At 42.3% G+C, this 27585-nt stretch overlaps 1 protein-coding gene across 2 annotated transcripts in view; it reads left to right on the top strand.

The window, feature by feature from the left end:
• The window catches only part of ldb2a (LIM domain binding 2a), a 74988-nt gene that overhangs the window by 13436 nt on the left and 33967 nt on the right, over positions 1 to 27585 (top strand). For both annotated transcript variants that reach the window (XM_053429598.1, XM_053429599.1), the window contains exon 2: positions 5941 to 6043. In XM_053429598.1, the coding sequence (XP_053285573.1) occupies positions 5941 to 6043 (103 nt within the window). The remainder of the gene's footprint in view (positions 1 to 5940; positions 6044 to 27585) is intronic.

The raw sequence follows: 27585 nt of genomic DNA on the forward strand, positions 1-27585 counted from the left end.
CTATTCAGACTGGTGGGCCTATTCAGGAGCTGAATGGGGTTTCAGACGCTGGTAATTCTCCAAGGTCAGGCCCCAGACACGCCCACACTCTTGGAGGCTTTTCTGCCACAAGAGGCTGGAAGCAGACAGACTAACAAAAAGCTCGCTGGCAAAATAGTTCATGTTGTACATCGAGACATTAGTGGTTCATGGAGTCTTAGAGGGATGTGAGCTCTTCTTTATCTGTGGCTGTTAATGCAAACTGTTTCCAAACAGTGATTAAAGGTGCTTGCAATTGAGTATATGTGTGTGTACATACAGTGCAGAGCAGTGTTGTGCGGTTAAAACGTTTCTTTGTGTTTCTGTCGTCTGCCTTTATGGACATTTCTACATGCGAGGACTTAACCCTCGGCTCTGATGCTATTTACTGAGGATCCTCCCCATGCTGGCCCTCCAATCCTCTGGATTTCCTGTAAATCCCCGGGGCTCGGCCGGTGCTGGTGATTTGTGGTTGGCTGGTGAGCAATTGACACATTGATAAATCCCCCTCCGATGGGCCGCGATCCGTTTGAATCAATGGAGCCTTATCGGCTGACGGCCTTCGGGGCTGCGACCGCGCCGGTTCAGCTCGGGTCCCTCGGAGTTGTGCCTGATTTGTTGCATTTGACAAACAGACACCGTCACGGCACGTGGTTCGTCAGAGAGTCCGCCGGCGTAATTGAAGGCAGGACGTTGTCTGACAGTGAGCGGCGGCGGCGGCGGCAGAGAGAGGAGAAGAGATAAAACAAAGAAAGGCTGACAGGATATTTGAGGATGGAGCAGTCATAGTAATGCCAATGACAGAACCAAAGTAAATCTCCCAACATTCGCTGCTGTAGTCGAGGGATTGAAAGTGAAGACAACATGGACAGCGCCCATGAGCCTCCGGTGTGGTGGGTTCAGCTCCAGCCAGAGGATTGGTCTGGCTGGTGTCCACTGGCCAGGCTTTAGCCGTCCTGCAGCCCGTCTGGCTCCGGTCCACCTTCTCCTCTGTCTTTAGATCCGGGCCAAACCCCAGCCTGGCCGTGGCTCAGCCAGCCGCGCTTCACTAGTTGGCGAGACGCTGCCCGACTGCTGCACCAGCTCCAGTTTGGAGGATTAATGGTCAGCTTCTATAAATGAAACTTTCCCTGGATTGTAAAGGCAAAGTTCTGTGCAACATTTAGCTTTATTACTACAAAACAACGTGTGTGGTTAATTCACAAAATAAGTGATTCAAGTGACAAGAGCCTTTTGTTTTACTGTCATGGACGCCGGAGCTAAATAGCGTTCACGTCACATGGGCTTGTTATTTTCAGATTCCTCTGTTTGGGTGGGAGGTTTTTCAACAGAGATACCGACTTAACCATATAATCTACAGTTGAATCCTGCTGGGCTGAGCAGAGACAAGACAATAGACACACCGCTGTCAGCTCTGCTCTTTGTCAAATACATGCTCTTTATTATTTATTTTTTGCGGTTGTGAAATATCAGTAAAATGCCAAAATCCACTAAATTGAGTTAAAGTAGAAATAATTTTTTTTTTTAAACACAAAGTTGAAATAAAATGCTTGGAAACAAGGAGGGGAAAATAGCACAGAGACAAATAATTGGAAAATGATAGAGTGAGTCTGACAGAGTCATCACAACAGGAAGCAGGAGCGGAGTCGGCCTGTGAGGAGGGAAATGATCTGGAGGTTAACTAACCCTCTCCTGTAACAGTGACTAACAGGGATTTTAGAGAAGAAGTGGGAGCTTAGGTAAAACACTTTTCATTAAAACAGAAAGAGGAAGTTTAATGAATACCAGAGTCTATAAAACACCGCGATCGAAGCCCTTAGGACGACGGCACTTGAACAATTTATCACGAGCACTAAATCCAGGCAGTTTATGTCCAAAAAAAATGGGGATCACGCTTCTTCATGAAATCCTTCAACCTCTTTCTAACAGCAGGGTTCAGCAGAGTCACTCAGGTGAAGCTCTGTTTGTGAAGTTGTTTAAGTGCAATGATGAGCCTGTGGATATTCTGTGTTTTCAGAGTCTGATGAATCCTTTATTCTTTGGTGCCACAGACAGTGGTGCAGGAAGTACACACACACAGTACTTGTGCACAAAAGTACAACGTTTTCATGAGGCCATTTAATCTCTACAGCTGTGGATTGTTTTAGGAAAATAATAATACTACGCTCTACGGATCAACAGGGTTACAACATAAAGGTTTTAACCAACAGTCTCGTAAATGATAGATCTGGCCGGTTATTACTTTTTTCGATAATTTGTTGTTTTCACTTTAGATGTTTTCAGAAGCCCATTTTATTATTTGTGCATTTAATTACTGTTTGTTGGAGCTTTTATTTTGAAGGTGTAATGCTGATGCATTCTGTTGATTGGAGTTATATACACTCGTATGGTGGACGTGTAAAGTACCATGAAAAGGAAGTATGCAAGTGAAGTATCTTAAAAGTTCTAGTATAGAAATTGACTGTGTGAAGCAGGTAACAGGTTGACATTTTTAAGAGCTGCCGTGTGTGTGTGTGTGTGTGTGTGTGTGTGTCTGTGTGAGTGTGGGCAGAGAGTGTCTTGTTCACCCTTCGCTTGACTGTCAATCCCCAGAGTCCCCGCCCCTGAATGGTACTGGATTATGTGTTGAACTCCATCTGAATGCTGAGCAGCACCAGAGTCCGTCTCTCTCTCTCTCTCTCTCTCTCTCTCTCTCTCTCTCTCTCTCTCTCTCTCTCTCTCTCTCTCTCTCTCTCGTCCTGAGGTGTCACTCCTCTCCATCTCTCTGAAATAGACGTACTCACATGAAACAGACACCACACACGTGCTGCCGGCTGTTCACACCTGCTGGTTCTCACTGTATCACACGGTTAGACAAACACACACACACACACACACACACACACACACACACACACACACACACACACTCAGGTACGCACACACACAGAACACCAGCTGAGATCCACGGTGCACAGCTGGTCAGTGGTGAGTGGGTTTAAAACGTCATATTTCTGTTTCAAATTAAAATGTTCAGGCAGAGATTGTTTTGGCTGGATGTCTGTTTATGATTCTCGTCACTACTGGAACCAGCTCCATGTAAAACACACACTCACCCCCATAGAGCTCCCACAAAAACATACAAACACAACATGGCATGTATTCATACAATCCATTTATTTTACAGTGACGCTTTTCTTGGGGGCGCTATAATTACAAGTTCACTTCTTTATGGAAAACTTCAGATTTTGGTGAAACTGACCATATTAGTGATTTTGGGTCAGTTCCACAAAGTTGACAAATTTCTATTAGAGAAATTCAAGCTAAACTGTACAAACACTGAGAGAACATCACCGCTGCTTCAAGTTTAACAAAACTTTAATCAACCTTCAGCTCTACAGTTTTATTTAATCAGCCATTTTAAAAATCAATTATTGAATCCAACATTTGCTGCTTCCAGCTTCTGAATGTGAGGATCTGCTGCTGCTCTCTCTTTTTTAACTGGACAGAAACACAGATGACATTTGGAATATCGTCTGGACTAAACAAGCAAGTTCAAGATGTCAGCTTGGGTTCTGGGACATTATGATAATATAATTAAATACCTAATTAATGAGATAAACAAGGTTGTGTTCGCAATGAACCAATTTGCTGTATTAATTATTATTTTCCAGTGAATCTATTAATCATTGGATCAGTAAAATGGGAAAAAACAAATCCTCTAAAAACAGATAACAATATAGAAATAAATCACATTGTGTGTTTGAGAGGCTGGAAAATATTATTTGTTTGATATTTTCCCTTGAGCAATGACATTGGAGTTATTGTTTAATAACGGTTTTGATAATTGGACGATCAATTAATCGGCTAATCATCGAAGAGCTTCCTCCCAATGGTCTGAAAGATTGACATGTTGCAGCTCTAATTGAAAGATGAATTGATTTGATTCATAACAGTTCACAGCATCATCTGAGGTTTATTTGAACAAGACACTGTTGTTTGAGATATTTTCTTCCATAAAATGTGATTCTTATGAAATAAGAAATATTATATTCGGGTGAAAATTGAAACATTTAGCCTCCGTCTGTAATCTTTCAATAAAATACATCCCGATATGAAAACTGAAATCTTCAGTCCACAGTTCAGCTGATTGGTGACCAGCCGAAAGATCCCCACATTAAATCCTGATCCCGTATTGATTGAGCAGCAGGATGGAGGTCAGGCTCCTCCTCGTCTCCTCCTCTGTTCCTCCTCGTCTCCTCCTCTGTTCCTCCTTAGGTCTGTTGCGTTGGGGACACGTTGACCTGTGGGGGGGTGGGGGGGGGGGGTATTGGGCTTGACGCTGCACGATGGTGACACCGCTAATTGTCAACATCTGGGGAGCGCTGGCCGTCCCTCAGCGCAGCGCCGAGTGAAACGTGGTGATCTGTCTCAACGTGTCACAGGAAATTAGCGTCAGTTGAACGCTGTTCGGGGGGGGGGGGGGGGGAGTGGGGGGGGAGCAGGCACAGGGGGAGTGGGGTCATCCCACTGACATTATCAGGGGCATTAGTGAGGTGAAGGGGGGGGGGGGGATAAGAGGAATCATCTGAGGGCAAAGACATTTACATGAATTGGTTTCCTCACTGAGTTGTTACTGTTTCATGTGGATGTGACTAAACATCTTAAAGGGTGTTAGTAATACTACTGCTGCTACTACTACTACCATCATCACTACTATTACTACTACTACCTACACAACTTTGACAATAATAACAGTGGTAATAATAATAATATTGACAACTGCAACTAATACAATTTCTATTACTCATAGCTTTTATACTTTAGCTACGACTACAAGCCGACTATCAACACTCTAAATTTAAAATACTGTTACTGCTATTGATATTACTACTACTACTGCTATTACTACTACAAGCTGAACAACCACCACCACTTCAACTCCTCCTAGTATTACTACTACAAAAATAACAATATTCTAATAATGACAATAACAACAATAATAACAGCACTACCACTAATACTAATACACATTGAGTGTCATAGTTGATGATGATAACAGTACTTGTACATGCTGCATGTGTCTTCACCGGCTGTTAGAGCCACAAGCAGCAGTCGGTTGTAAAGCTGCAGGACCTCGATTGTGTTTCAGACTTGTAGGAGCCTCGGGCACGACTCCCCCCCAAAGTCTGAGCTTAAGAAAAGTGCCGGGTGTTACCAGACTCTGGCTTAACATCGACCTGCAGCTGAAGCTCTCAGGCCAGCGGCCAGCGTTTCACTTCTTCCTCCTGATTTATAGACTCGTTTTCATACGTGTGTTATTTATTTTGGTCGCTGTAAGACCTTTGTTTCGTAACTCTCCGCTGTGAGCTGTCGTTTTATGGCGCCGTCATAATTTGTTTTAAACGTCTTAAACCTTTGACTGTTTTACAGTCGATCATTGAAGCTCTGAACTCAAGTGTAAACACCATGATTCATTTCAATAAGAATACAAAACAAACAAAACAATCTACAATAAAGGGAATACTTGCCCTGTGCTGCTGACTTCATATACACAGAAAGAACAATGTTCTTTTCTTATCTTGACTCCAACGAAAGCCGCCCGGCCACAATATCTGCTTCTTATCACAGTTGATCAATATTGAATTTATGTTAAAAAAAAAACGAAATGGCACAAGAGCAACAACCTGGATGAAGGAAATTCACTGGGTTATTAAATAACAGAAGAAAGTCAAGAGTTTTATATCAAACCTGTGGTTCTCAATGACTCCTGGGGGGGGGGGGAATTAAAGGACTGGATTTTACCCACTGCTTATTTTAGAGATGCTGAGGAACTGAAGCCAATTATTCTTTATCAAAATCAGTATCTTTTAAAAGAAATAATGACTTGTTTTTGTGTTTCTGTCCTTGACTCTGACCTTTGATTCTGTTTCTGTCCGACAGGAAAGTGACAGTTTGTGGTGGGACGCCTTCGCCACAGAGTTCTTTGAGGAGGACGCGACGCTCACGCTCTCCTTCTGCCTGGAAGACGGACCAAAGAGATACAGTAAGTTCTCCTCAGTACTTCAGCCAATCACAGACCTTAAAATCATCTTATCTCTTGATATCTAAGAGTCTCAACTCTTATATTACTTAAGCAATTCAACGCTCGTCTATTTGGAGCCAATTAGACGGATATGGATCGATATCATGTGTTGACGTGTTTCCACCGGCCAACCAATACATTGGTCCGGCTCTAGTTCAAACCAGATATTCTCAATCTGAGCAGAATATCCCAATTCTTTCACATAATGCTTTTTATTACACATTTATTTACACCATTTTAAAGCACACAAACTTTCTCAGATATTAGTTTTAATGCTTAATACGAAGTTGTGACTCTGACTCATGTGTCCTACGTTCAGGTGAGCAGAGACGTTTTACAGGTGTTGTCTTAAATCACTCCCCCACTGCTCCTTCATAAAATGTTACACTAACTACAATGGTAATATTCACACTTAACATTCGGACATAGCATTTGATTGATGTTGTACACTCCATAGTTAATAGGGAGCGAGTTTGACCGAAGCCCCTGAGCTCATGAGGAAAAGCCAGTGAGCTCTTTAATGCCACATTTCCCTGTAAAAAATATAAAACTTTGTTTCATCCACGTTTTCCTTTAAAATGTTCTGTCACTGAATCCTTGTTATTACATCCGTGGCTATAATTGACAAAGCCTCATTATGTTTTTACAGTATCCTCAGACACCTCAGTCTGTGTTCAGTCCTTCCAGAGTGTTTCCACTTTGTCTCGACCTGTTATATTTACTGAGTTACTCTGATTGATTACATACAACCGCACACATTCCTTTTAACACTTCTCAGAATTGAACGTGTGAAAGTTTTTTCTGCCAAGTCAAACATTTTTTGTTATATCAGTTAGAAAACTGATATCTCTGACTGTTATAACAATAGTTTTCTCTGTGTTTGTGATTGTTGTACATTGATGCAACAGGGTAAGGGTTATAATTTTATTACAAGTCTTTCACATTATTTTATCGCATTTACTTAATTTAAAAGAACAAAAGTAAAATAATTCAGTAAATTTAGACAAAATAGCATTTTTATATATTTTCTTATTAATTGATTCACACATTTAAACATAATAAAGAATCAGAAATGATTCTATATCATTTATTTTCTTCCATGGTTATCTCTTCTACAGTCTTTCTTTTTCAATGGTATAAAACCCAAAGATATTGGTTTTGATGTAATGTACACACAAGACAGATAATTGAATTTATTGTTCGGTTTCCTGAGAAAGAAGGTAAATAAAGGTTAATAAAAGTATTCAGGTTAAATTACCAGGTTGATTTTTGATATTCTCATCAGCTCCTGTTTAGATTTGACTTTTTAAAGAAGCTATGACAGGCTCAAGTTTCAGGAAACGTCCTCGACACCTGATTGTGTGAACTTTGAACTCCACCGACAAACTGCAGCGACACTGAATGTGGAGCTCGGCAGCAGATGACAGATCACTGGCTCTTATTGAGTTTCTGATATTGTCCCTTTAATCTCATCTGCATAGGTTCATGTTTTGATATCTGAAGCATATTGAACATCACACGGACAGAGATAAGGATGTGGTGCTGTGAAACCAGCCGACGTGTGTTTGTGTGTGTTTGTGTATGAGTGTTTTGTGTAGCTGTTTTTGTGCGTTTGTGTTTGTGATTCCGCTCAATGGTGGAGCAGGAAGAGAGGGAAGAGGCAGAGAAGGGGAAGAAGAGAGAGGGAGCGGTGGATTGTTGTGAGCTGGGCCTCGGTTTGCTTTTCAAATGTAAAAATAAAAATCCCCAGTGGTGAAGAGACGGTAACCCCGTTCCCCCGGGAACAGGAGGCTTAACACCATGGCAATGATGACTCACCGTCAGTCACAAGCCTTCCTCCATTCTCATTCAGGTGCTCGGAAGTTACACACACACACACACACACACACACACACACACAAACACACATGCATCATCCAGGAAAAAAACAGCTACCCACAGCAACAGATTTGACTCAAAAGAAAAACTAAGAAAAGACACACACACACACACACACATCCTTGAAGCTGTGTTGGTGTTTGTTGAGGTTTCTCATCTGCTGCCTCATGTTTAGGAGCCGACGGTAGAATGTTCATATAGAAACGCTGATGGAGAAACGTCTTCTCTCCCAGGAGCTCTTTGGTCGGCTGTTGTTAATTTTAGCCGCAGCTTCTGAACAACCTGCAGTGATTCAGCCGGTTTCAAGGACTTCACTGCTCGAGACTCCAAGGTTCCTGGGGGAGAGTTAGTCTGTCGGTGAACAAGTGAGCGACAAACACAACTGTTCAAACTGTTCAATAGGCTTATATATGGATATTTGTCTTATGTATTGTGAGGAGATAGACAATATAACTGATCTTCCTCAGATTAGTGACATGTTTGATAAGTGTTTGTGATAAATATAGGAGTTGGAACCACGACCCTACCCCAGAAGCAAAAAAAACAGTTTGACTTTTCAGTTTACAAGCAGAACAGATAGAAAACATTGTATTTTTCCAACATGTTTTTGGACAACAGGCAATAATTTGATGAGGCAGAGATAAGTGTGACAAGGGGGGGAGAAGATGAAGAACCTGTGACCTGTGTAGCAGGACTCCAGCCTCTGTACATTCAGGAATAGACCATCAATAGCTCACCTGGCTGAGCAGCTTCTGTTTGGATCAGGGTGGCACTAACTAGAAGGTTGTTGGTTCAATCCCTTCATTCATACAGAGGTCTGTGTCTGCTCAGGAGACAACGTCCACTTTAAATGAAGTTATTTATATTTATTTAATGAATATAAGCTCCCACAGACATTTTTCCCTATATAAAGAATATTATATATGTCTTGTAAATAAACTGATATGTGGCTCAGTCTCCTCAGAGTGTTACACACAGTGTGAATTTGTGAGAACAACAGGAACCTCTCCACGTTTTCTCCCAGGAGCTTATTCCTCCACCTTTTTTCTATTATACAGAATCATTCTTGTGGCACACGCGTTTCTGTCCCATCTCTTATCAGGGGGGCCTTGGACTCTGGAATCCTTTTGCTTTTTGTATTTCTTTATTTTGTTATTTGATCGTAGGCAGCGGAGAAGAGTAAGCTCACTGCTGCCGCTGCTCATTGTTAGTCACTGTTCGAGAGCGTCGGCTAACTGCCCGACATATAAAATGTAAATGTGACCCACAGTGGCCCTCGCTGGGAGATAATCCTCGCTCGCAGCTCCCCGGGAAAAAAAAACGCAGATGTATGTTGTGGTTGCACGGGTCGGAACAGTGCTGACCACTGGAGGTGTGAGGGTGGAGGGGGGGGGGGGGGGGGTGGAGAGTCGGTACCACTGGTTAAAAGGACCGGGCGTGCATGTCAGAGGAGTTCCAGCCAAACAGGAGGTCGCAGCAGTTTACAGGGAAGCTGAGTCTCTTCAGACACGCGTGCTGCTCAGGACACGTTCTCAGCCGTGTGGATTTTACATGTGACTCCTGAGGCTGAAGTGGAGAAACACAATGGTGCATGTAACTCTGAAGCATCACTTGGAAATAGAGTTTTCTATTTCTATTTTTAAAGCTCAAACCAACTCCCTACAAACGTACATGGCTTTATATTTGTGTGTTAATCCTTTATATTTGAGGTTATTTCTGGCTAAATCCTATATAAAATAATAATATAATATGCAATAGAGGTATCACCTGGTAAAAAAACGATTACCTTTAATTTAATATTGAGTTAAAACAGTCAAAATGTATGTTTTATTCATCTTAGACACTCTCTGTGTAATGCATAAGTATATGAACTCAAATCCTCATGGAAAGTGAATTATATAGTTTTCTGCCATTCACAAGCTTATAGGATAATTACAGTAAAAAAAACACACACAGAATCCTTTCTCTCCAGTCTGAGGTGCTTTGATTTCATAACGTTCAGCGGGAGAAAAATTAGAAAAGCCAATTTACTTAATCGTTTTTTTTTTTTTCCTTATGGCACAGACCTGTGTGTAGGTGTTTTGTAACCCATCTCCTGCTGGTGCTCACTGAGGCTGCTCACTGGGAATATAGGAGAAATGTCTGAGTGTGTATTTATCGAAGGCTAAAACATGTGTGTCCACATATGTTCTGATCATTTGCGTTATTGTTACGTGACACAATATGATAAAACAAACTCAATCGTCAAATCTGTTAGTTTTGGAAACTGACCTTGTGTTTTTATTACATTTTTCTATTGAGCTTCATAAGATGTGATGATCTGATACTTTTTTTTAAACATTTATAGTCAATGTTTCTTAGGGTTTGGATGTTGGAAGAAAAAACCAGGTATCTAAAAAGTTGTATCTGTTAGATATTGAAATAAATCTCACAGTTTCTTCCATTTAATATTATTGTAAATATAATTGAGTCATCATTGTCGGCTCTGGAAATGTATGATGGACATTTTACACTATTATTCTACCCTGTCAAAGAATAAATAAAATATCAACAACTTTATCAACAATGACAAAGAAATCTTCAGTTTCAACTGTGATCAACAAAACAACATCTCTGGTTTGATTGATTAAAAAGTTTTGTTTTTTTCATTGATAATCAGAATGATAATTAGCTGCTCATCTCAAATGCAGTTGATTTGCTCGCAGGCTGCTGTGACTCATACATCTCACAAATTGACAAAGTGAATCTCACAGTTTTTACCAAACCACCTCAGAGTGAGACCTTTAGACGTCACTCTGCCCCCCCCCCCCCCCCCCCCCACACACACGCCCTGTGTCAACTCATGAAACGCAAACCTCAGCAGATCATGCGTTGTGTGTCATTCTAATCTACATGTATCAGTAACAATAACCGTGTCAGAAGATGACATAAGCAGCTTATCCAGACAGATTGCATTATTGCTCTGCCTCCCTGTGTCCTCGCCCGGATCTGAAGAGCCACTAAACGCACGCCGTGAGAATCCGCGGTGTCTCAAATATGTCGTAATATTTTATAGTGTCTTTTGCCAATAGAACTTATTAAATTTTTGTACTGCAATGACGGTATATTGCTTTGATAGAGGAGGAAAGTGCACTTGTTGCTTTTATAGTCTCATCCTCGGGAGCAGAGGGTGTTTTGGTGCACGTCTGTGAATCCTAAAAACCTGTGGAAAAAACAATCCTCCATGGGCGCAGGGCAATTATTGTTCCCTACCCTGAATATTCAGAAACTCTGTCTAATTATGCACTCGATTGCTGTGGCCTTAACGTTCGCCCCGGTACCTCGTCTGGCTCGGCAATCTACGAGGCATCTGATGAAAGCAGCGCTCCATGATGCAATCAAAGAGCAAGGCTCATTTCAGAAGTAGTTCAAACAAGAGAGGGAAAACTCGGCATGTTCAGCGGGCTGGTTCAGGGCAAAACTGAGAAAAGTGATTCACAACACACTCACAATTCATCTAGTTACTCTTGCATTGCGGCGCGCAATAATTGCAGCGATAAAATGACCACAGCTAATAATCTTTAAGCAAGCATGAGGACATAATGAGGAGGAGGAAAACAGGGGGAACGGCTCTGATACGTGGGGGGGGGGGAAGGAAGTCGACCGCCTCCGCCGTGAAGTCGCAGCCGAACAAGGAGTCCGCTCGCTGCTGTGAATTAAAACCGGGACATTTTTTTAATCAATAAACACTTTATGTGCAGTTTTGCAAGCGTGGTGATGTTTATGTTCTTTTCTCCGGCCACTTTTCAATAACATCATAATGAGCAATTTCAGCAATTCGTAGATTAGTCTTGTTGTGTTAGCTGATGGTATCTTTCTTATAAGCACAGTGCATTAAAACATTATTTTAGTTTTAGGGATATACATGAAATACTTTTCATTAGCAGCTTAATTTATTCTTCTGGCTTTTGAAAGAAGCTGTTTTGTATCTGGACTGGTTTCCTCTGCGGTAATGACGAGCTCTTTGTACATAGTCGTGGTTTTTATTCCCGTTTACGAAGCTACGTTCAAAAGACGCAGAACATTTAACTCAGTAAACTGTTTTAAATAGTTCCATCACAAAAACTAAAACCTTTTCGGTGGAGGTAAGAATATGAATTTGGAGAAAGCTGATATGAAACTCAACAACCTCAACCAAACGCATGTATTTAGCATCGTTAGCTAAATGAATAAGCCCACAGTTAGGTGAGTGCAATCCAAAAACGTATATATATATTCTATTTATTGCCAGAGTATTAATTGTAATCGTTATTTAGCAGAAATGCAGATAAGCTCACCCACACAACTCTAAGTTACTGAAGTTCTTTATAAGACTTTGACTTCTTGTACATTCAGCTGATGCAGAACATGATCGTCTCTCTGGAGCCAAAACCAAGTTGTTCATCTCCTTTTTAGTTATTTTTTGGTCTCCACCGTGTCCTGGGGGGGGGGGGGGGGGGGGGGGAATCCAGCTCCTGCTTGGCTGTGCAGGTCGTACACGTTTGGTTTTTATTGGAGCTGCTGGGGAAAAAAAACTGGTCTGGGAGGATGGAGCTTGAGCCTAAAAGTAAATAATCTGTGTGATTAAACAAAAAGATGCTAAAACACCCTTGTTATTGGCTCATGGCCACCAAGGAACCCTTTGTATCACATGGAGTCAAATTTTACATTTTAATTAATTTGATTAGAAGCCCCTATGATGCACCGCACAGCCTCCACTGTCTATTCATAAACACAGAGTCAACAAAGCCGCGTACTAAAGTTCATTTCCAGCCTCAGCACCCCGTTCTCCCTGGTCCTCGTTGTGTTATTGATATCCATCGTGTCCTTTTGTGTATCGCTTCATAACGATGTGAGCGGCCGGGCCGAGTCGTGACCTTCACATATCTTCAGTGTTTACAGCCGGCGCCGCCTCACCCCCGGTGTTAAACGCGCTATTCCTCGGTCGCGTACATAATCAGAGCCGTGTTTATACAGACAGAGTTCATACAGTATCTGGGTGAGAGAGAACCTGAATGGAGGTCTGCGATGGAGGGATAAGTCTACTGCTGTGATCTGACTCCCTCTCTCCGTTGAATAAAAGATCCACAACAGAGGGGCTGGGGAGGGCTTGTTGGATGGGGGGGGGGGGGGGGGGGATCTATTATTGAATTGGGTGGTGGATGAAGAGATGGAGAGGCGGAGTCCCAAAAGAAGGTAAAGGGAGTGGTGCAGTGTTGGTTTGCCTTGTCTGTTTGTGTGTGTGTATCTTTCTCCTCTGTATCCGCCTCATTTTGTGTGCGTGTGTGTGTGTTGTGTGTTATCGGTTTGAGCGACATGCTGTGTTTCTATGTGGAGGTGCATGTCTGAGTGAATGTGTGTGTGTCCGTGTTATAGAGGCTCGGAGTTGCAGAGGTATCTCTCGGCGCTTCTTTCGGAGAGGGGTTGTTTTGAAAGGAGGAGCGTGGGGGTGGTGGTGGGGGGGTCGGAGGAGGAGGGGCGGGGGGGGGGGGGGGTACGCCGGAGCTGCTTTACAGAGAGATGGATAGGATGGTTTTGAAGGTGCCGAGCGGTGATTGGCAGGCGGGAGGATGCGGCCCTGGCTCAGCTGCAGCGCGGAGATGTCGGCTGCGGCTGATTGACAGTCGAGCCGAGCCTGGGAACCGCGGCCACAAAGAGAGAGAGAGGCAGGAAGGAGGACGAGACGGAGAGAGAGGAGAGAAATTATAGATTTAAACCCCTGGAAAAAAAAAAATATATATATGTAGCCTTATAACTATTCTGCTGCTGGTGGATAGTTCCACACTGCCATCTATTGTGAACTGTGCTGGTGGCATTCGAACATTTTTTCTACTTCTCCCGGTTGTCAGTGTGCTAATGAGGCTTCTACCTGTTTAACCTGGAGTGGGGGAAAGAGGGAAGTGGTGGGAGGAGGAGTGCAGAGGGATGGAGAGACGACAGAGAAACAATGAGTGCAGAGAAAAGCGTGATTCAGTCTTTATGAGCAGGTACAATAATTCAAACACTTGAATAACAAACATGTGATGCAGACAACAGGGCCGCTTCTCGACAGTTTAAAAGCCCAAGGTAGCAATTAATGTTCAATCTGATTATTTATATCCCCTTAATTGATTTTTGTTTAATGAGAAAAATAGTTCCCAGAGCCAAACGGGATAACTTCAAACCAAAAACCAACTAAATATTCAAAGTTGTGCTTATCAAACAAACTGAAATAATCATCAAAACTGTTCTTTATTATTTTCTATCAATAACTAATTGATTGATTGTTGCAGGACTCTTGTTTAAGGAGATGATATTCAACTGTCTATAAGCAGTAGATGGAAATCCTCTTTAATAAGGGAACATGAGTCCGTGAGGCCGTGTCAGGTGTTGACTTCATGAATCTGCATTTTGCTCGATGTGTTCCTCTGTGTCTCCGTCCCTGTGTTGTGTTCCTCTGTGTCTCCGTCCCTGTGTTGTGTTCCTCTGTGTCTCCGTCCCTGTGTTGTGTTCCTCTGTGTCTCCGTCCCTGTGTTGTGTTCCTCTGTGTCTCCGTCTCTGTGTTGTGTTCCTCTGTGTCTCCGTCCCTGTGTTGTGTTCCTCTGTGTCTCCGTCCCTGTGTTGTGTTCCTCTGTGTCTCCGTCTCTGTGTTGTGTTCCTCTGTGTCTCCGTCCCTGTGTTGTGTTCCTCTGTGTCTCCGTCCCTGTGTTGTGTTCCTCTGTGTCTCCGTCCCTGTGTTGTGTTCCTCTGTGTCTCCGTCTCTGTGTTGTGGAACTCTTTGTCTCTGTCCCTGTGTTGTGTTCCTCTGTGTCTCCGTCCCTGTGTTGTGTTCCTCTGTGTCTCCGTCCCTGTGTTGTGTTCCTCTGTGTCTCCGTCCCTGTGTTGTGGAACCCGTCTCTCCCGCCCCGGATGCAGCCGGCGTCTGAGCGACGGCCCCGTGGTCAGACCCAGCTTCGTGAAACCGACCTGATGAGGCTGTTTGACAGTCTGAGGCCCTCGTTTCGTTCTGTGCTAACACAAGAAAGTCTTTGTCTGTCTGTCAGTGAGTTTTGACCTCGAGGTCCACACAGGACTTTTTTTTTCTATTCCTCAAACCGCCGCCCGCCCGCTTGGTAGGCTGTCCGACCATTACTGCTGCTCCCGCGGCTCCGCGCTGCCGCTCCTGTCGGCTGCTGCAGATATTCCGAACACTCCCACTCGCTGCGATGCTTCCCCTCTGAAACCATGTCTGCTCCATTTTGAAGGAAAAATAAAACACACGTAGCCGCATAGACTGATCCTGTTCTCAATCTGAAGAAATACAATTCATCAACTATTTAAACAAAAGACACTTTTAGAAGCCTGCGTTGAAATAAGAGGCAATTCATGTTTTTTTTTTAACGTTTAAGCAAAAGACTGATTCCTGGTGTAAAGAAATAAAAGTTGCATCTTGTCCTTTGTCCTTTGCTGCTTTATTGTATGTTGTTTCAAATATCAACAGATACACAGAAGACGCTGGACTGTTCAATGTCAGAGAAGTGACCTTGTGTAGAGAAGTGACCTTGTGTAGAGAAGTGCACAGTGAGTCTGAGGAGAGAGAGCTGATGGGTCTGATCACTGAGCCACAGTGAAAATCTAAACTCAAGCTCAAACTTTATCTGATCTTTCATTGTGTGGCTCAGGTGTTGAAGCGGGACGGGCACTGTTTCCTGTGGTCGGTGGTTCGATACCTGGCTCCCGTGAACTGGGCATGATGATTTGTTTTAAATATTATTGTCCGGTGTCAAAATGTGCTTATCGTGCACAGGAAACCACAGGTTGATATGAAACAGAACCAGAGAGCAGTGCTTACATTCCCAGACAATATTAAAAAAATCCCAAAACAAAGAATATCAGCTTCTCTCAGATTTCACTCTCTCACACAGACCTTCAAACCACATGGAAAAAAAACTTCAAGCAGCGAAGTCAGAAGAGTTTAACATTTAACTTTTCAAAGGTTTCCAACTATTTCTGTCTTTAGAGACACACAGAGGAAGTTTTATACTAAGAGAAAAAAAAGTTCACTTCTTATGACTCAATCTGCTGAAGCTTCACATTAACTTGTGCTTTCATTACATCTAAAACTTTCTAACTACCACATCGTCCTGATGATATTCAAGACACAGATATTAGAGTTAAAGTTGCGCTAAAAGTAAAGTTTCCTTCTCCGTCTTGTCGAGAGTTGTGGTGATTTCTGAGTGATGCAGATGGAAGCGTCTAATTCTAAAGGCTCCAACAACCATTAGAAAAAGTCACTTGATCGTGTCTGTAGCTGACAACCTCCTATCACGTCCCATTAATGTAAAGGGAGGACAGGAGGAAAAAGACGTGTCCCTGCCACATGTATTTATCCATATACTTTCTCATTTTACTGCTTGTTACATATAGAAGAAACTTTTAAAACAGATAGTTCCTGTACTTTAAAACAATGGCTGCACCTTCACTGCTACAGCAACGTCCCAATCAAACATTTTAAGTGCATCCATCATCAATAATTTATTTATTTTAATTGTTTAATTTCTTGTTCAGTACATTAGACATCTTAGGATGATTAATATTTTAAAAGATTCACTTCCCCTTTATGAAAGCGTTTAAAAAAAATCTTTCCGGCTGCGAGTTCAGAGCCAACTCCCCCCCCCCCCCCCCCCGTCACTTCACTTGAACTGAGTAATTTTCTGCTCATTGAGTGTTTTCAGACAAAGTGCAGACAACGGAGGAACGCGAAGGACAAATAACAATAATACAAAACGTTACATAAAAGAACAGACGTCTTCTTTTCTACGAGATATAATCAGTTTGTTTACATGTTTGTTAACTTGACTGAGGAGAATGTTGGGAAGCAGCACATTGAAGCTTCCTCGCCTCTACATTTATCTGGAAGGGACGTGAACCCGACCTAGTTTCTATAGCAGTAATATCCAGGAGGACCTTTCCTTATTGGGATTATGGGCATGACAGGGAAGCAGTGAGCTATGATGTTTAGCCGCTGGCAGGAGGGCCCATAATTTACCATAAAAAATCTCCTATTAAGGGTTCAGGACTTTTTTTCTCTCTCACAAGATGGATGAAACTTTTCTTCGTTGTCAGTGGATCATTTCAAAAGTACAAAGAAAATTAGCAAGAAAAAGAAGTGAATATACAATTCAACTGCTTTTCTTCACAGGGTCGTGTCAATGCCTGTTTTCACGGGTCAGACTCCAAACTGACACCGACCAGACTTTATGTAGCACATGATCTGTGTGGAGGGAGCTAGAGCCCGACCCGTGATATGAGCCTTCAGCTGACATATTGGTATCTGGGTTTATGTTTTCATTTTACAGTTAAAAAATCACGTTCTTAATTGAAGTTCTATATCTTTAGTTTACATAATGGTTTATTTTTATTCATAGTTATTTGACTTTATGGTTAAACTGTAACATATCAAGCATCCATTAAATGTTATTTATCATCAGGGATTGATAACGACATCTTTGGAATCATTGCCAATTTATTAAAATATCTATAACTATAAATTGTCATGTAGCCTAGATTAATCGAACACTTTTAATTAGAAGGTTAAGTGTTAATACTACAGATGCAGTATTTCCCATTTGTCCATTGCGTGTTGCCAGTAACTTTATCTTTACAGTTTGAATTTGTACTTATTTAAAAAGTGCCCATTTGTACTTATTTAAATTTATATGACAATTCATATGTGTTGCAACTCCTCCAGTTTCACTCGCTCTTTAGTTTTGGAATACGTTCACATTTCTGAGCACATTTTTAATGCGTCTGCAACATAAATATGCTAATGCGTGTGGAGGCAGGTGTGTAGCCGGGCTGCTGGGTGGTTTGCGATGCTGCATTGTGTTACTGTGTATTGTTGAGACCACATGCTGGCTGGTGTGGGTCATTCGGTGTCTCTGTTCATGGTATTAAACAACCACGGAGAGCAATTATGCAGCAGGAACCCTGTGATTCCTTCCTTTCTCTACAGTTGCAGGGATGTTATGCTGCTGACTCGCAGTAAAGGGCTGAAAGATAGTCTCGGGGAGTGTGGCCCCTATACAGCACCAAGCAGAGCGGAGGAAAATAGCTGTGCTTTTTTTATTGGAACCGTTTTAATCACCTCTAAATAACTGGTAGCGGAAGCAGGACCTATAGGCAGGCAGGGAAAACCCCCAGCACCACCAGCCCAGTTCACACGGCTCCTACATTCTGCGTTATTAGCAGGAATAAGACGCTGCGGAGAGTCGGGTTGGTTTCCAGGTGGCCTGCATCAGGGTGGGAACCCTTTTTCGAGCAGCTAACAGGAAGGGGGAACAGCTATCACAGGGCACCAGCTGTCAGTGAGGATGGGCAGGTCCGCCGACTTCCTGTTTCTCAACACTCTGGGCGCCCTCCTGTTTCTCAACACTCTGGGCGCCCCGGAGCAAAACAAAACCAGCTTCACATTCCAGTCCGAGAAACAATAGATGCCGCAAACATCCCTCCTCTGATCATATCGTGTTCTCTCCCTCCGTCCTTTCCTTCTTTCTCCATCTCTTCCTCTCGCCCGGCTTCTGCACTGAATTCTTCCCTCTTATCATCTCCCCTCTCCTCTGTTTCCTTCTTCTTCAACCTTCTTCCTCTACCTTATTCTATGTCTTCATCCTCTTCCTTATTCCCATCGTCTTTCTGTACCTTCACCTCCTTCTTCTGCTGCCTTTCTGCTGGTACCCTCCTCCTCCTCTTCCTCTTTTACTGCAGGTTTAGTATGTAACCTTGCATGATAAAATGCACAGGGTTTTGAGTGCCGGTTAAGCTTCTATCAGACATGCACTGAACTCCGGAGAAGCTCCAAACATTCAGGAGATCCTCCGCAGGATTCACCACGAGCAAGTGGGGGTGTCGATGACGCTTCTGACACCAGACTGACGCAGACAATTAAAAACACAAATGTCTGAAAACAGCCATAGATTGTAAATGCAGTCAGGAATTTCAATTCAATTTGAACTGCCTTCAGGAAAAATGGAAATAAAAGGTAAACATATAAAGTTTCTGCAAAAGTCACAATTTTGAATATTTTAAAATCTGTGTCGCACTTTTTTTGGGGTGGTAAAATAACATTTGTGTTCTTGGCATTTGAGAAACGAATATTGCAGAAAAATATTCAGACTCCGGAAATAGTTTAACCTTGAATAAGTTTCCAAATCACTGTGCACGCACATTTTGTAACCTATGAATTAAACATGAAATTACATCTAAAGGGTCCAGGGACAGTCCCCCCCCCCCCCCCATTGAGCTCTCTTACTCTACACATCTACGATTTGTTTTGCTGAGAGGGAACTTGTGAATGTTCATGAAAAAATGAAGAGTGAAGTGCAACACGAGCTTTTAACAGTGGAACATCACGGAGAGGTCAACAAAATGGGTCTGAGCGAGCGAGAGAGAGAGTGAGAGAGAAAGTTTGATTAATAATGAATAGAGTTTTCATCCACACGCTGGAGAGTAGAAGAAGAATTCCACCTGGGAGAAAAACTGTCTCACACACACACACAGACACACTAACACATATACATACACACTGTGGAACTGAGATACTCAAGTCGATACACAACACGCAAACACAGCAAACCAGTGAAAGAAGCGCACACATATTCAACTGCAAACACACACACACACACACACACACACACAGAGCACACATCTGGACTCAAAAACAAAGAAGACGTAGCCAATAGGTTGGTGTGTGTATCAAACGCACACATACACACACAGACACATGCACACACAGTTATGCACGTTCATAATGCAGAGTTATTGACACATGGAGAAATCCATATTTATATATAATACAGTGTGGTGGAGGCCCATCAGTCTCCATAGTCTATGAAAGGGTCTGCACAGCTTTACTTAAGGTATTAAATGTTTATGTGGCACTTTTTCATCCCTCAGTAACCTTTCTTTCCACACACACACACACACACACACGCACACAACACACGCAGACACACACACACAATGGCGGTAGCAGCGTCCCAAATCAGATGGGAAGTTCAGAAAGTCAAGATGAAAAAAATCCCTTTTTTCATCTTGTTTCCTCCATTTGTATCTACAGCATCTTTTTTGATAAGATAAGGCACAAGAATTACAAGATTATTTTCCTCATATTGCCATTATTGTGATATACACGCATATTTTTGCAAGTGTCTCCTCCTCTATTCAAACTTCAAACACAGTGACGATGAATTATGTTCTCATGCAGCCATCGACATGTCGTATAGAGAAATAGATGCAGACTGTAGAAATGCCTGAAACCTGTAATCTCTCAAACGACCACCAGTTTCTATAGAAGTCTGAGAGTTATTATATTGTTTATGAAGTGAGTAAACATGTTCATTATGTAGTTAATGGTCTCAAACTCTCATGGTTTGATGCTGAAACAGGAGGTGTAGTGTTCTTCCACTTAAAAACCCCTCAACATACTTTTCATTACAAGTATTAGACAAAGTGAATCTCTGCCTCTCGCCTTGTTTCATTTGAAACGTGTGTTAAAGGCTCTGAAGGTTGATTCAGAACCTGCGTGTGGAAGTGTCCTTGAGCCGAACACTGAGCCCCTCCTCCGTGTAGATGTGCCTGTGAATGGATGAATGGGACGTGAAGCGCTTTGAGTCGATCGATAGACCAAAGAGAAACACGCTGTAGAAATGAAGTCCATTTACAATTTTTGTTTTGTGAGCCAAGGTGACAGATTCAGTTCCTTTATAAATCAACACAGCTTCAAAACAGACGGTTTATTTTCACATCCTCGCAAGTATCGTTCTAATTCAGATACATTTTTTTTTTTTTTGAAAAATATGTACAGTAATAACATTCATCCATATTTACTTATCACCTACTTATACACATAATGATGCTTAATAAATATTTCCTCATATATCCGTAGATGTATATCTCGTCACATACATTTTTTATAAAATGCTATTATTGGTTTCTACATTGAGGTTTCTATATTATTTCTTTAACTGAGAGATAATAAAAAAAGATGTTGTTTGAAAGATAAGTTAATATTTAAGGGGAGAATTATTCGTGGCAACTCATAACTAAGGACTAGATGATTTTAAGTTATTGTTTATTAGTTTGAATATATTTTGTATTTCTTCTCATGCCACGTCTCCCCTGTTTACAATCTGATTTGGGCCTTTTTACGTATAGTTTCTATTTGACATGTTGTTTTTCGGGATTGTTGAAGTTATGTATGTTGCTTTGTCTGGACTGGAATTCATGCTTTCATATTGTTTATCATCAGATGTTTGATGGATTGCTTGTGAGAAACGATCCATCGAATTTCTGCCACAGCTCAGTCATTCACTCTTTGACTTTCTTAATGTCGCACTCCGTTGTTTTAAATTCAGTTTGAGACTTTGTAATCTGTGCTGTTTCGGGAGATGAGGCTGTGACTCACTGTGTTCAGGTTGTTTTCTTTTGTCCAAATTACTAATATTGTCGTTTGTGTTTCCCTGTTTATGAACTGTGGATCATTTGTTTCTGTACAGACTGACTGGGTTTCTCTGGTGGTGAATCGATGCTCTGCACAGCAGCTCTGCATTAAAAGCGTTTTTCCAATTTGAGGTGGAAAAAAGCAGATGAACAAAATTCGGCAGACAATGAATTGAGGTTGAATCTTCCCATGTGTTGCATACGTCTTTCAGCTCTTTATATGAAACCGTCGGGGGTCAGAGGTCGTCAGATGAGTAGGCTGATCTTTAGGGCCACGTGTTTCCATGTGTTTCCCCTAACAGGGTGCTATGGGGCCATGTTTTCGCTCAGAGGACGCCACATTCAGCCTCCTGCCATTAGTCACATGGCTGCAAGTCCCCATGTCACCAGAATTGATTCATTCTATGTTCAGGATCAACGCCACCCCAAGATCCTTAAAGAATTGGAAACATTACCTCTTTGTTTTTCATCTTACACCCGGAAGTTTGTCAGACATTAAACAAAATCGTGCACAAAATGAACTCTCCAGAGGCTGAATACGTGAAGAAACTCTGGGAATAAACCCCCCCACGTGCTTCCTAACAAACAAATTCATCCTGTGTGCATTTGCTTCCTCGACTTCCAGGAATCCCCCCCCCCCCCCCCTCCTGTAGGTGAGCTGCTGAGAGCCTGGCACATATCAGTGTCTCCCTTTAGATCAGGACTCGATTATCAGAGGCCAAACGGTGCGAAGCGATGCTCATTACCAATAATTCCGGCTCACCGGGAGTCAGAGACACACAATGGCTGTGCGTGTGTGTGTGTGTGTTGTGCGTGAGTGTGTTAATTGTGTCTTTGAGGATCCTAGATCAAGTGGATATCGTCGGGTCGAGCTCCGAACATCCTGCAGCAGTGTGATGCTTTCTCAGTTCTGTTCTTCAATATGTGTGATTGGATTTTGACTCGACTTATTGGAGAAATGATGAGTCTCACCTCTGAGTTGTGGTATTTCTTTTTACGGTGTGTTTGGTGGTGCTGGTGGAGGAGGACGGGGGGGGGGGGGGGGGGTCGTCTTTGTCTCTCCCCCCCTCTGCATGTTGTGTCTTCCCTGTGGAGCTGCGCCCTGGGGGTTGGTGCGACTGGGGGTGCAGGCGGGTTTTGAATTATGGATGGAGGTGAAGAGGGGATGAGGGCTGGCCTCGAAGGGACATACCCCCCCCCCCCCCCCCCCCCTCGACCCCCCAACTCTTCCCACCCCCCCTCAGTCAACCCTCCCCCCATCCTCCCCCTTCCCCTTCCCTCAGGCTCCCTCCTCCTCTGCCTAAACAGTCGCCATCCACGCGTGGCGTGAGGTTGGATGAGGGTGAGTGGAGACGTGTCTCTCTCCCTCGCTCCCCCTGACTTTCTGCTTTGCCGTTTTTCTTTCCCTCTTGTTACACTCTCGCCCTTATCTCCCCCTCTCCCCCTGCCCCCCACCCCCCTCCCAGATTTCCGCCTGGGAAAGTCAAAATGATAGAGGTCCATTCAGGTGAGACTGGTCTGCAGATCCTCAGAGGACAAGACAAAGACATACAGCGGTGGGATTTTATTGCACTGTGATTTAACCAGCAGTAATCAGCTGCTGGTCAAACTGCTTCTGAACGCTGAGTGATTTGCTGAATCTCCTTTAAAACCTGGATAACAGGATGTTTGACCAACACATATTTGATGTTCTATTAAGATGATGGTTTAAAATTAAATCATCAAAATAACAAAGAAAAATGTACTAAATATTTTTATATAAGTAAAAAATTGTTTTTTATTCTATGAACTATTGATAGCAAATAAGTTCTCAACAATGTAGTGATTGTTTTTCCTGAGATATTTTTCAGCGTTCCTCCTTTATTGACATATTAACATATATAATGGGGAGAGAGAAACGGGAAAGATATACAGTAATGGGCCGAGTGGCGCCAGCTAGTTCACCTGGAAGCACCATGTGCCGGCTATAACATTGTGAATTATTAACAAAATATTTAGAAAAACATTTATGCAAAGTTGAAAAATCATTTTGAATGTGCCATATCTGTAAAATATTCACTAATATATATGTATTTATGTTATATTCCCTGTATGTGGTCTTGTTTGAGCAGCTGCTGATGGTCAAGGGCAGGTTGTGTTCACAGTTAAAGATTTACCAAACCAACAGTGACTTGAGGCACATGTCAGGTTGGGTTTACTCTTAGTTATCAACTATAATCTTGAGCTTTTAACGGAATTGCTGCAAAATTAAATCAATAAAATGGAATCACAAGATACAAATGTTATTTTTTTTCTTATATCAAGTGTTATACAGGCTTCTTCTTGTGGGTTAATCCAGCAACTGTCCAAATAAACACGGGTTAATTTCAGTATCGATGCTGAGTCACGATTGCCCTGACTCTGCTGCTCGGAGGGAACTGGAATATAAATGATGATACAGACGCTGTGGGAGAACGTATGCAGAGGATTTACTGCTCTGATTCAGCACATCATCTCTCCGTCATATACTGTAGTTTGGTCAAGCTCTGACCCGCGTGGCCCTGTCTCCTGCTTGTTAAAATATTGATGGTGTTGAAATCAAACCAAAAGTTGCTCTGGGACTGTGATGATGCAGCATAAACCTGCTCCCGATTCTCCTCCTCTTTCATATCGAGGCTTTCGGAAACGAGTCTGTGCTCGAATATCGCAGTTTGAGTGACAATAACCTGGATAACAGGGGACCTCTTAAAGTCCGGTCTCGCACAGTATTAAAGGAGGTGGGCTGCTCGCTTTGCCACCCGGCCGCAGCCCGCGCTCCGAGAGGTAATTTTGCACAGTGGTTTCCAGCATCTGAAACGTAGCAGCGTCTTAATGACGTGTTTCGGCTCTTGTGCTTGGACAAGTGTGCAAAAGGTTTTTTTTATTAAATCTATTATTGTTTTTCATTGCAGGGGCAGTGGTGGTGGGGGGGTGGGTTACCTCGCATAAGTAGAAAACAGCAACCCCCCCCAAAAACGACAGGAAATAGAGAGAGAGAGGGAGAGGGAGAGAGTCAGGGAGAGAGAGAGGGAGAGGGAGAGATTGAATTAAAGTTTTATGACTGATGAATATTTCATGTTCTGGGCAGTGATTCCCACATTCTGGTGTGTGTTTGTGCAAGTGTGTGTGTCTGTGTGTGTGTGTGTGTGTGCACTTATACGCACAGGCTCCAGTATATGTGTAAGTCCTTCCTGTAGAATATATGCAGGCTCTTTTTAACCCGTTCTCTTCTGGGTGAGGACAGGAGATCTACTGTAAAGTGTTTGTTGTCAACATGTAAACTCACACTGGACTTAAAGGACGTTAAAGGAGAGGATCAGGTTTCAGACTGAATACAACATCCACCATGTTGTTGGCCATATTGACTCTGAGGGGGTCTCTGGCTCCTGTTCCCCTTTTCCCTACTGTCCACACTGCTCCAGCATGGATATGGTAAATGGTCTGTATTCATATGAAGTGCTTTACAGTACAGTGCGTATAGGGGAAGCACTTTTTCTATGAGGGGCAATTCGGGGGTTCAGTATCTTGCACAAGGACACATTAGGCGTGCAGATGACAACCCGCTCTGCCCCCTCAGCCGCTCCGACACATCTCAAATGACTAAATCCACAGTCTCTCTTGTGCTCAGACAAAACAAGGACACACGTCATCACCCTGAGTCGACTGAATCAACTGGGTTTCATCGTTTCATCGTTCTGATAAAACACAAGCACCCACCGACCTGATCTGGACAAGGAAATACTTTACAGTTCAGAAATATGTTCTTAAATATCCGTGACTTTTAAAGATAACCTCCTCATGTTGCCAAAGCTTAATTGATGGTTGACATAAGGTTAGATTTTTAGAATCCTTCAACAGAAACCTACAGCTGCTGCTTCACACAGCACTGAAGGGCTGTGTTGTTAAGATGCAACAGTTGCTCAGTTAACTCATTAATTAATAAACAGCTCTGTTGAGAATCCAGCTGGTTTCTTGAAGTTGTGATATACTTTAGCTCCACACCATGACTGAACAACTTTCTGAATATCATCTTCCTCTTTAAATAATTTGTACCAGTATCAGAAGCTTGTCGGAGTGAACACAAGAAGCTGAAGCTGACCAATCACAGTTCACCGAGTTAGCCTCTCGTCGGCCATAGCTCTGACAGGCTGACGTTTCAGGTGAGCTAGTTGTGAGCTAGTGGCTATAAAAAAAATCTCTTTAGCTGCCATAAACATTAACCTAAAAATGAAGCCAACATATCTTGATTGCCCCCTGGTGGCTCGCTCCAGTATAGTTCATAAACCCTGCCTCCTCCATGTTAATGAAGAGGACGTGGACCAAAACTGAAAAAGGTTAAAGTACATATTTAATTAACCTTTCCCAAAGACGGTTTCTGTCGTTCTGTCAGCTATGAAAACAGACTAAATTTTTGTATGGATGAATAAATATAAGTAGTCTCTCTCTCTCTCTCTCTCTCTCTCTCTCTCTCTCTCTCTCTCTCTCTCCCTCTCTCTCTCTCCCTCTCTCTCTCTCTCTCTCTCTCTATCAGTGAGCAGGACCTTTCCTTGATCGTGTTGTCAGTTTGTTTTCTCGCCAGCCTCTTCCCTGCGTCCTCTGTGAAGCACCGTGCCGTCTCAACAGTTAACTTGAGTTGACTTAATTAGTTTGCCAATGATCTAATACCCCTCCCTGTTGACCCAGTAATGGTGGCTCGTGATGGGTATTTAGATAGAGATATGAGTCGATGAAGACAGACATTTGTTTGCCAAGTACTGCGGGCTGCCTCCCAGATCAATACGTCAGCCTGGTTTTCACCCGTGCATCGCTCCTCGCACCGATCAACAGTAGCTTACACCGAGGGCTAATAATCGATTTCAATAGTATTTTTAGCTTAGCTTATTGATCGCAGCGCATACTGTAGGAGGGAGTGAGCACTGGTTTGTACACACGTCACAGGTTGGGGGGAAAAAAGAGAAATCAATATTACCTATCTGAGGTTTATCTCCTCGTGTGTGCAGGTCCCAGAATCTGTTTGCTTTATCCGAACCCTGTGTTTGGGTTATGAGGCGGGTGGACGTGGAGGGACGCAGTTGGTTCGTTAAGGTAGAACAGGTCACTCGTTTTTAAAAACGCTTGGAACTGGATTCACCTGGGAGACGGCTGAATGGCTTGAAATGAAAAAACCAAAGGACGAAGAACGTCCCCTGAGGGACAACACGAGACGGTGAAATGTTCAGATCCCAAATGTCTCCTCATGTTCGCTCTGTCTTCAGCAGACATGACATCACTTGTTTTTACAACATAATGCTACGTACAAAACATCATCATAACTTAACATAACACGACACAAAGTAGGGTTATTATGGGAAAAAGATATCATCTCTGGAGAACAGTTGTTTTAACTGTTTAATTATTAATTATAATTACTTTTTTTATCTCTTATTTTATGTCCCAAGGTAATAACTGTAATGTGAGTGTTTCTTTTCTTTCCTGTTTGAGGATACAATCAAATTACCATCAGCTTTGTTAAATGTATTAACAAAACAGATATTGAATCTTTTAGGATAAATATTATGGATTTATTTACTAAAAACAATGCATTTTAATGTCTGGCTTCCTAAGCATCTTTCTTTTAAATATTGAATTTATTAATTGTTGATTATTTCACTATAATATAAATGTAACGTGAATGTATATTATAGTATAAGAGTTGTTTTACACAGGTTATAACTGAAGAAAGATGAGGAAACCCTAAAAAAATTGAAGATATATTTATTTCATTAAAAGCAGCACAAACATTTTTATGAGTTTACTTTACGACAATATTTGAGTTTAGAGGATTATTTTTAGCCAATTTGATTAAATATCTTGAATTATGTTCAAATTCACTGAATTAACCAAAAACAATCGCTCAAATTTGCTTTTAAACTTGTTTCCTTCCCAGAAAACATGTTATATCTACGTATATACGATACAAACTGTTACACATATTAAATACATATATTAGAAGTTTATCAATATCATCCATTTATCATTCAAATAATTGAATTGAGACTGTGTCCACATGAAGAACTACTGCCCCACTCTTAGCAACGTGAGCACCTTGATTTGTTTCCCATGGAGCTCCACAGGGAATTGAGTCCCTCCCA

Source organism: Pleuronectes platessa, chromosome 8 (assembly GCF_947347685.1).
Source record: "Pleuronectes platessa chromosome 8, fPlePla1.1, whole genome shotgun sequence".
Classification (NCBI taxonomy): Eukaryota; Metazoa; Chordata; class Actinopteri; order Pleuronectiformes; family Pleuronectidae; genus Pleuronectes; species Pleuronectes platessa.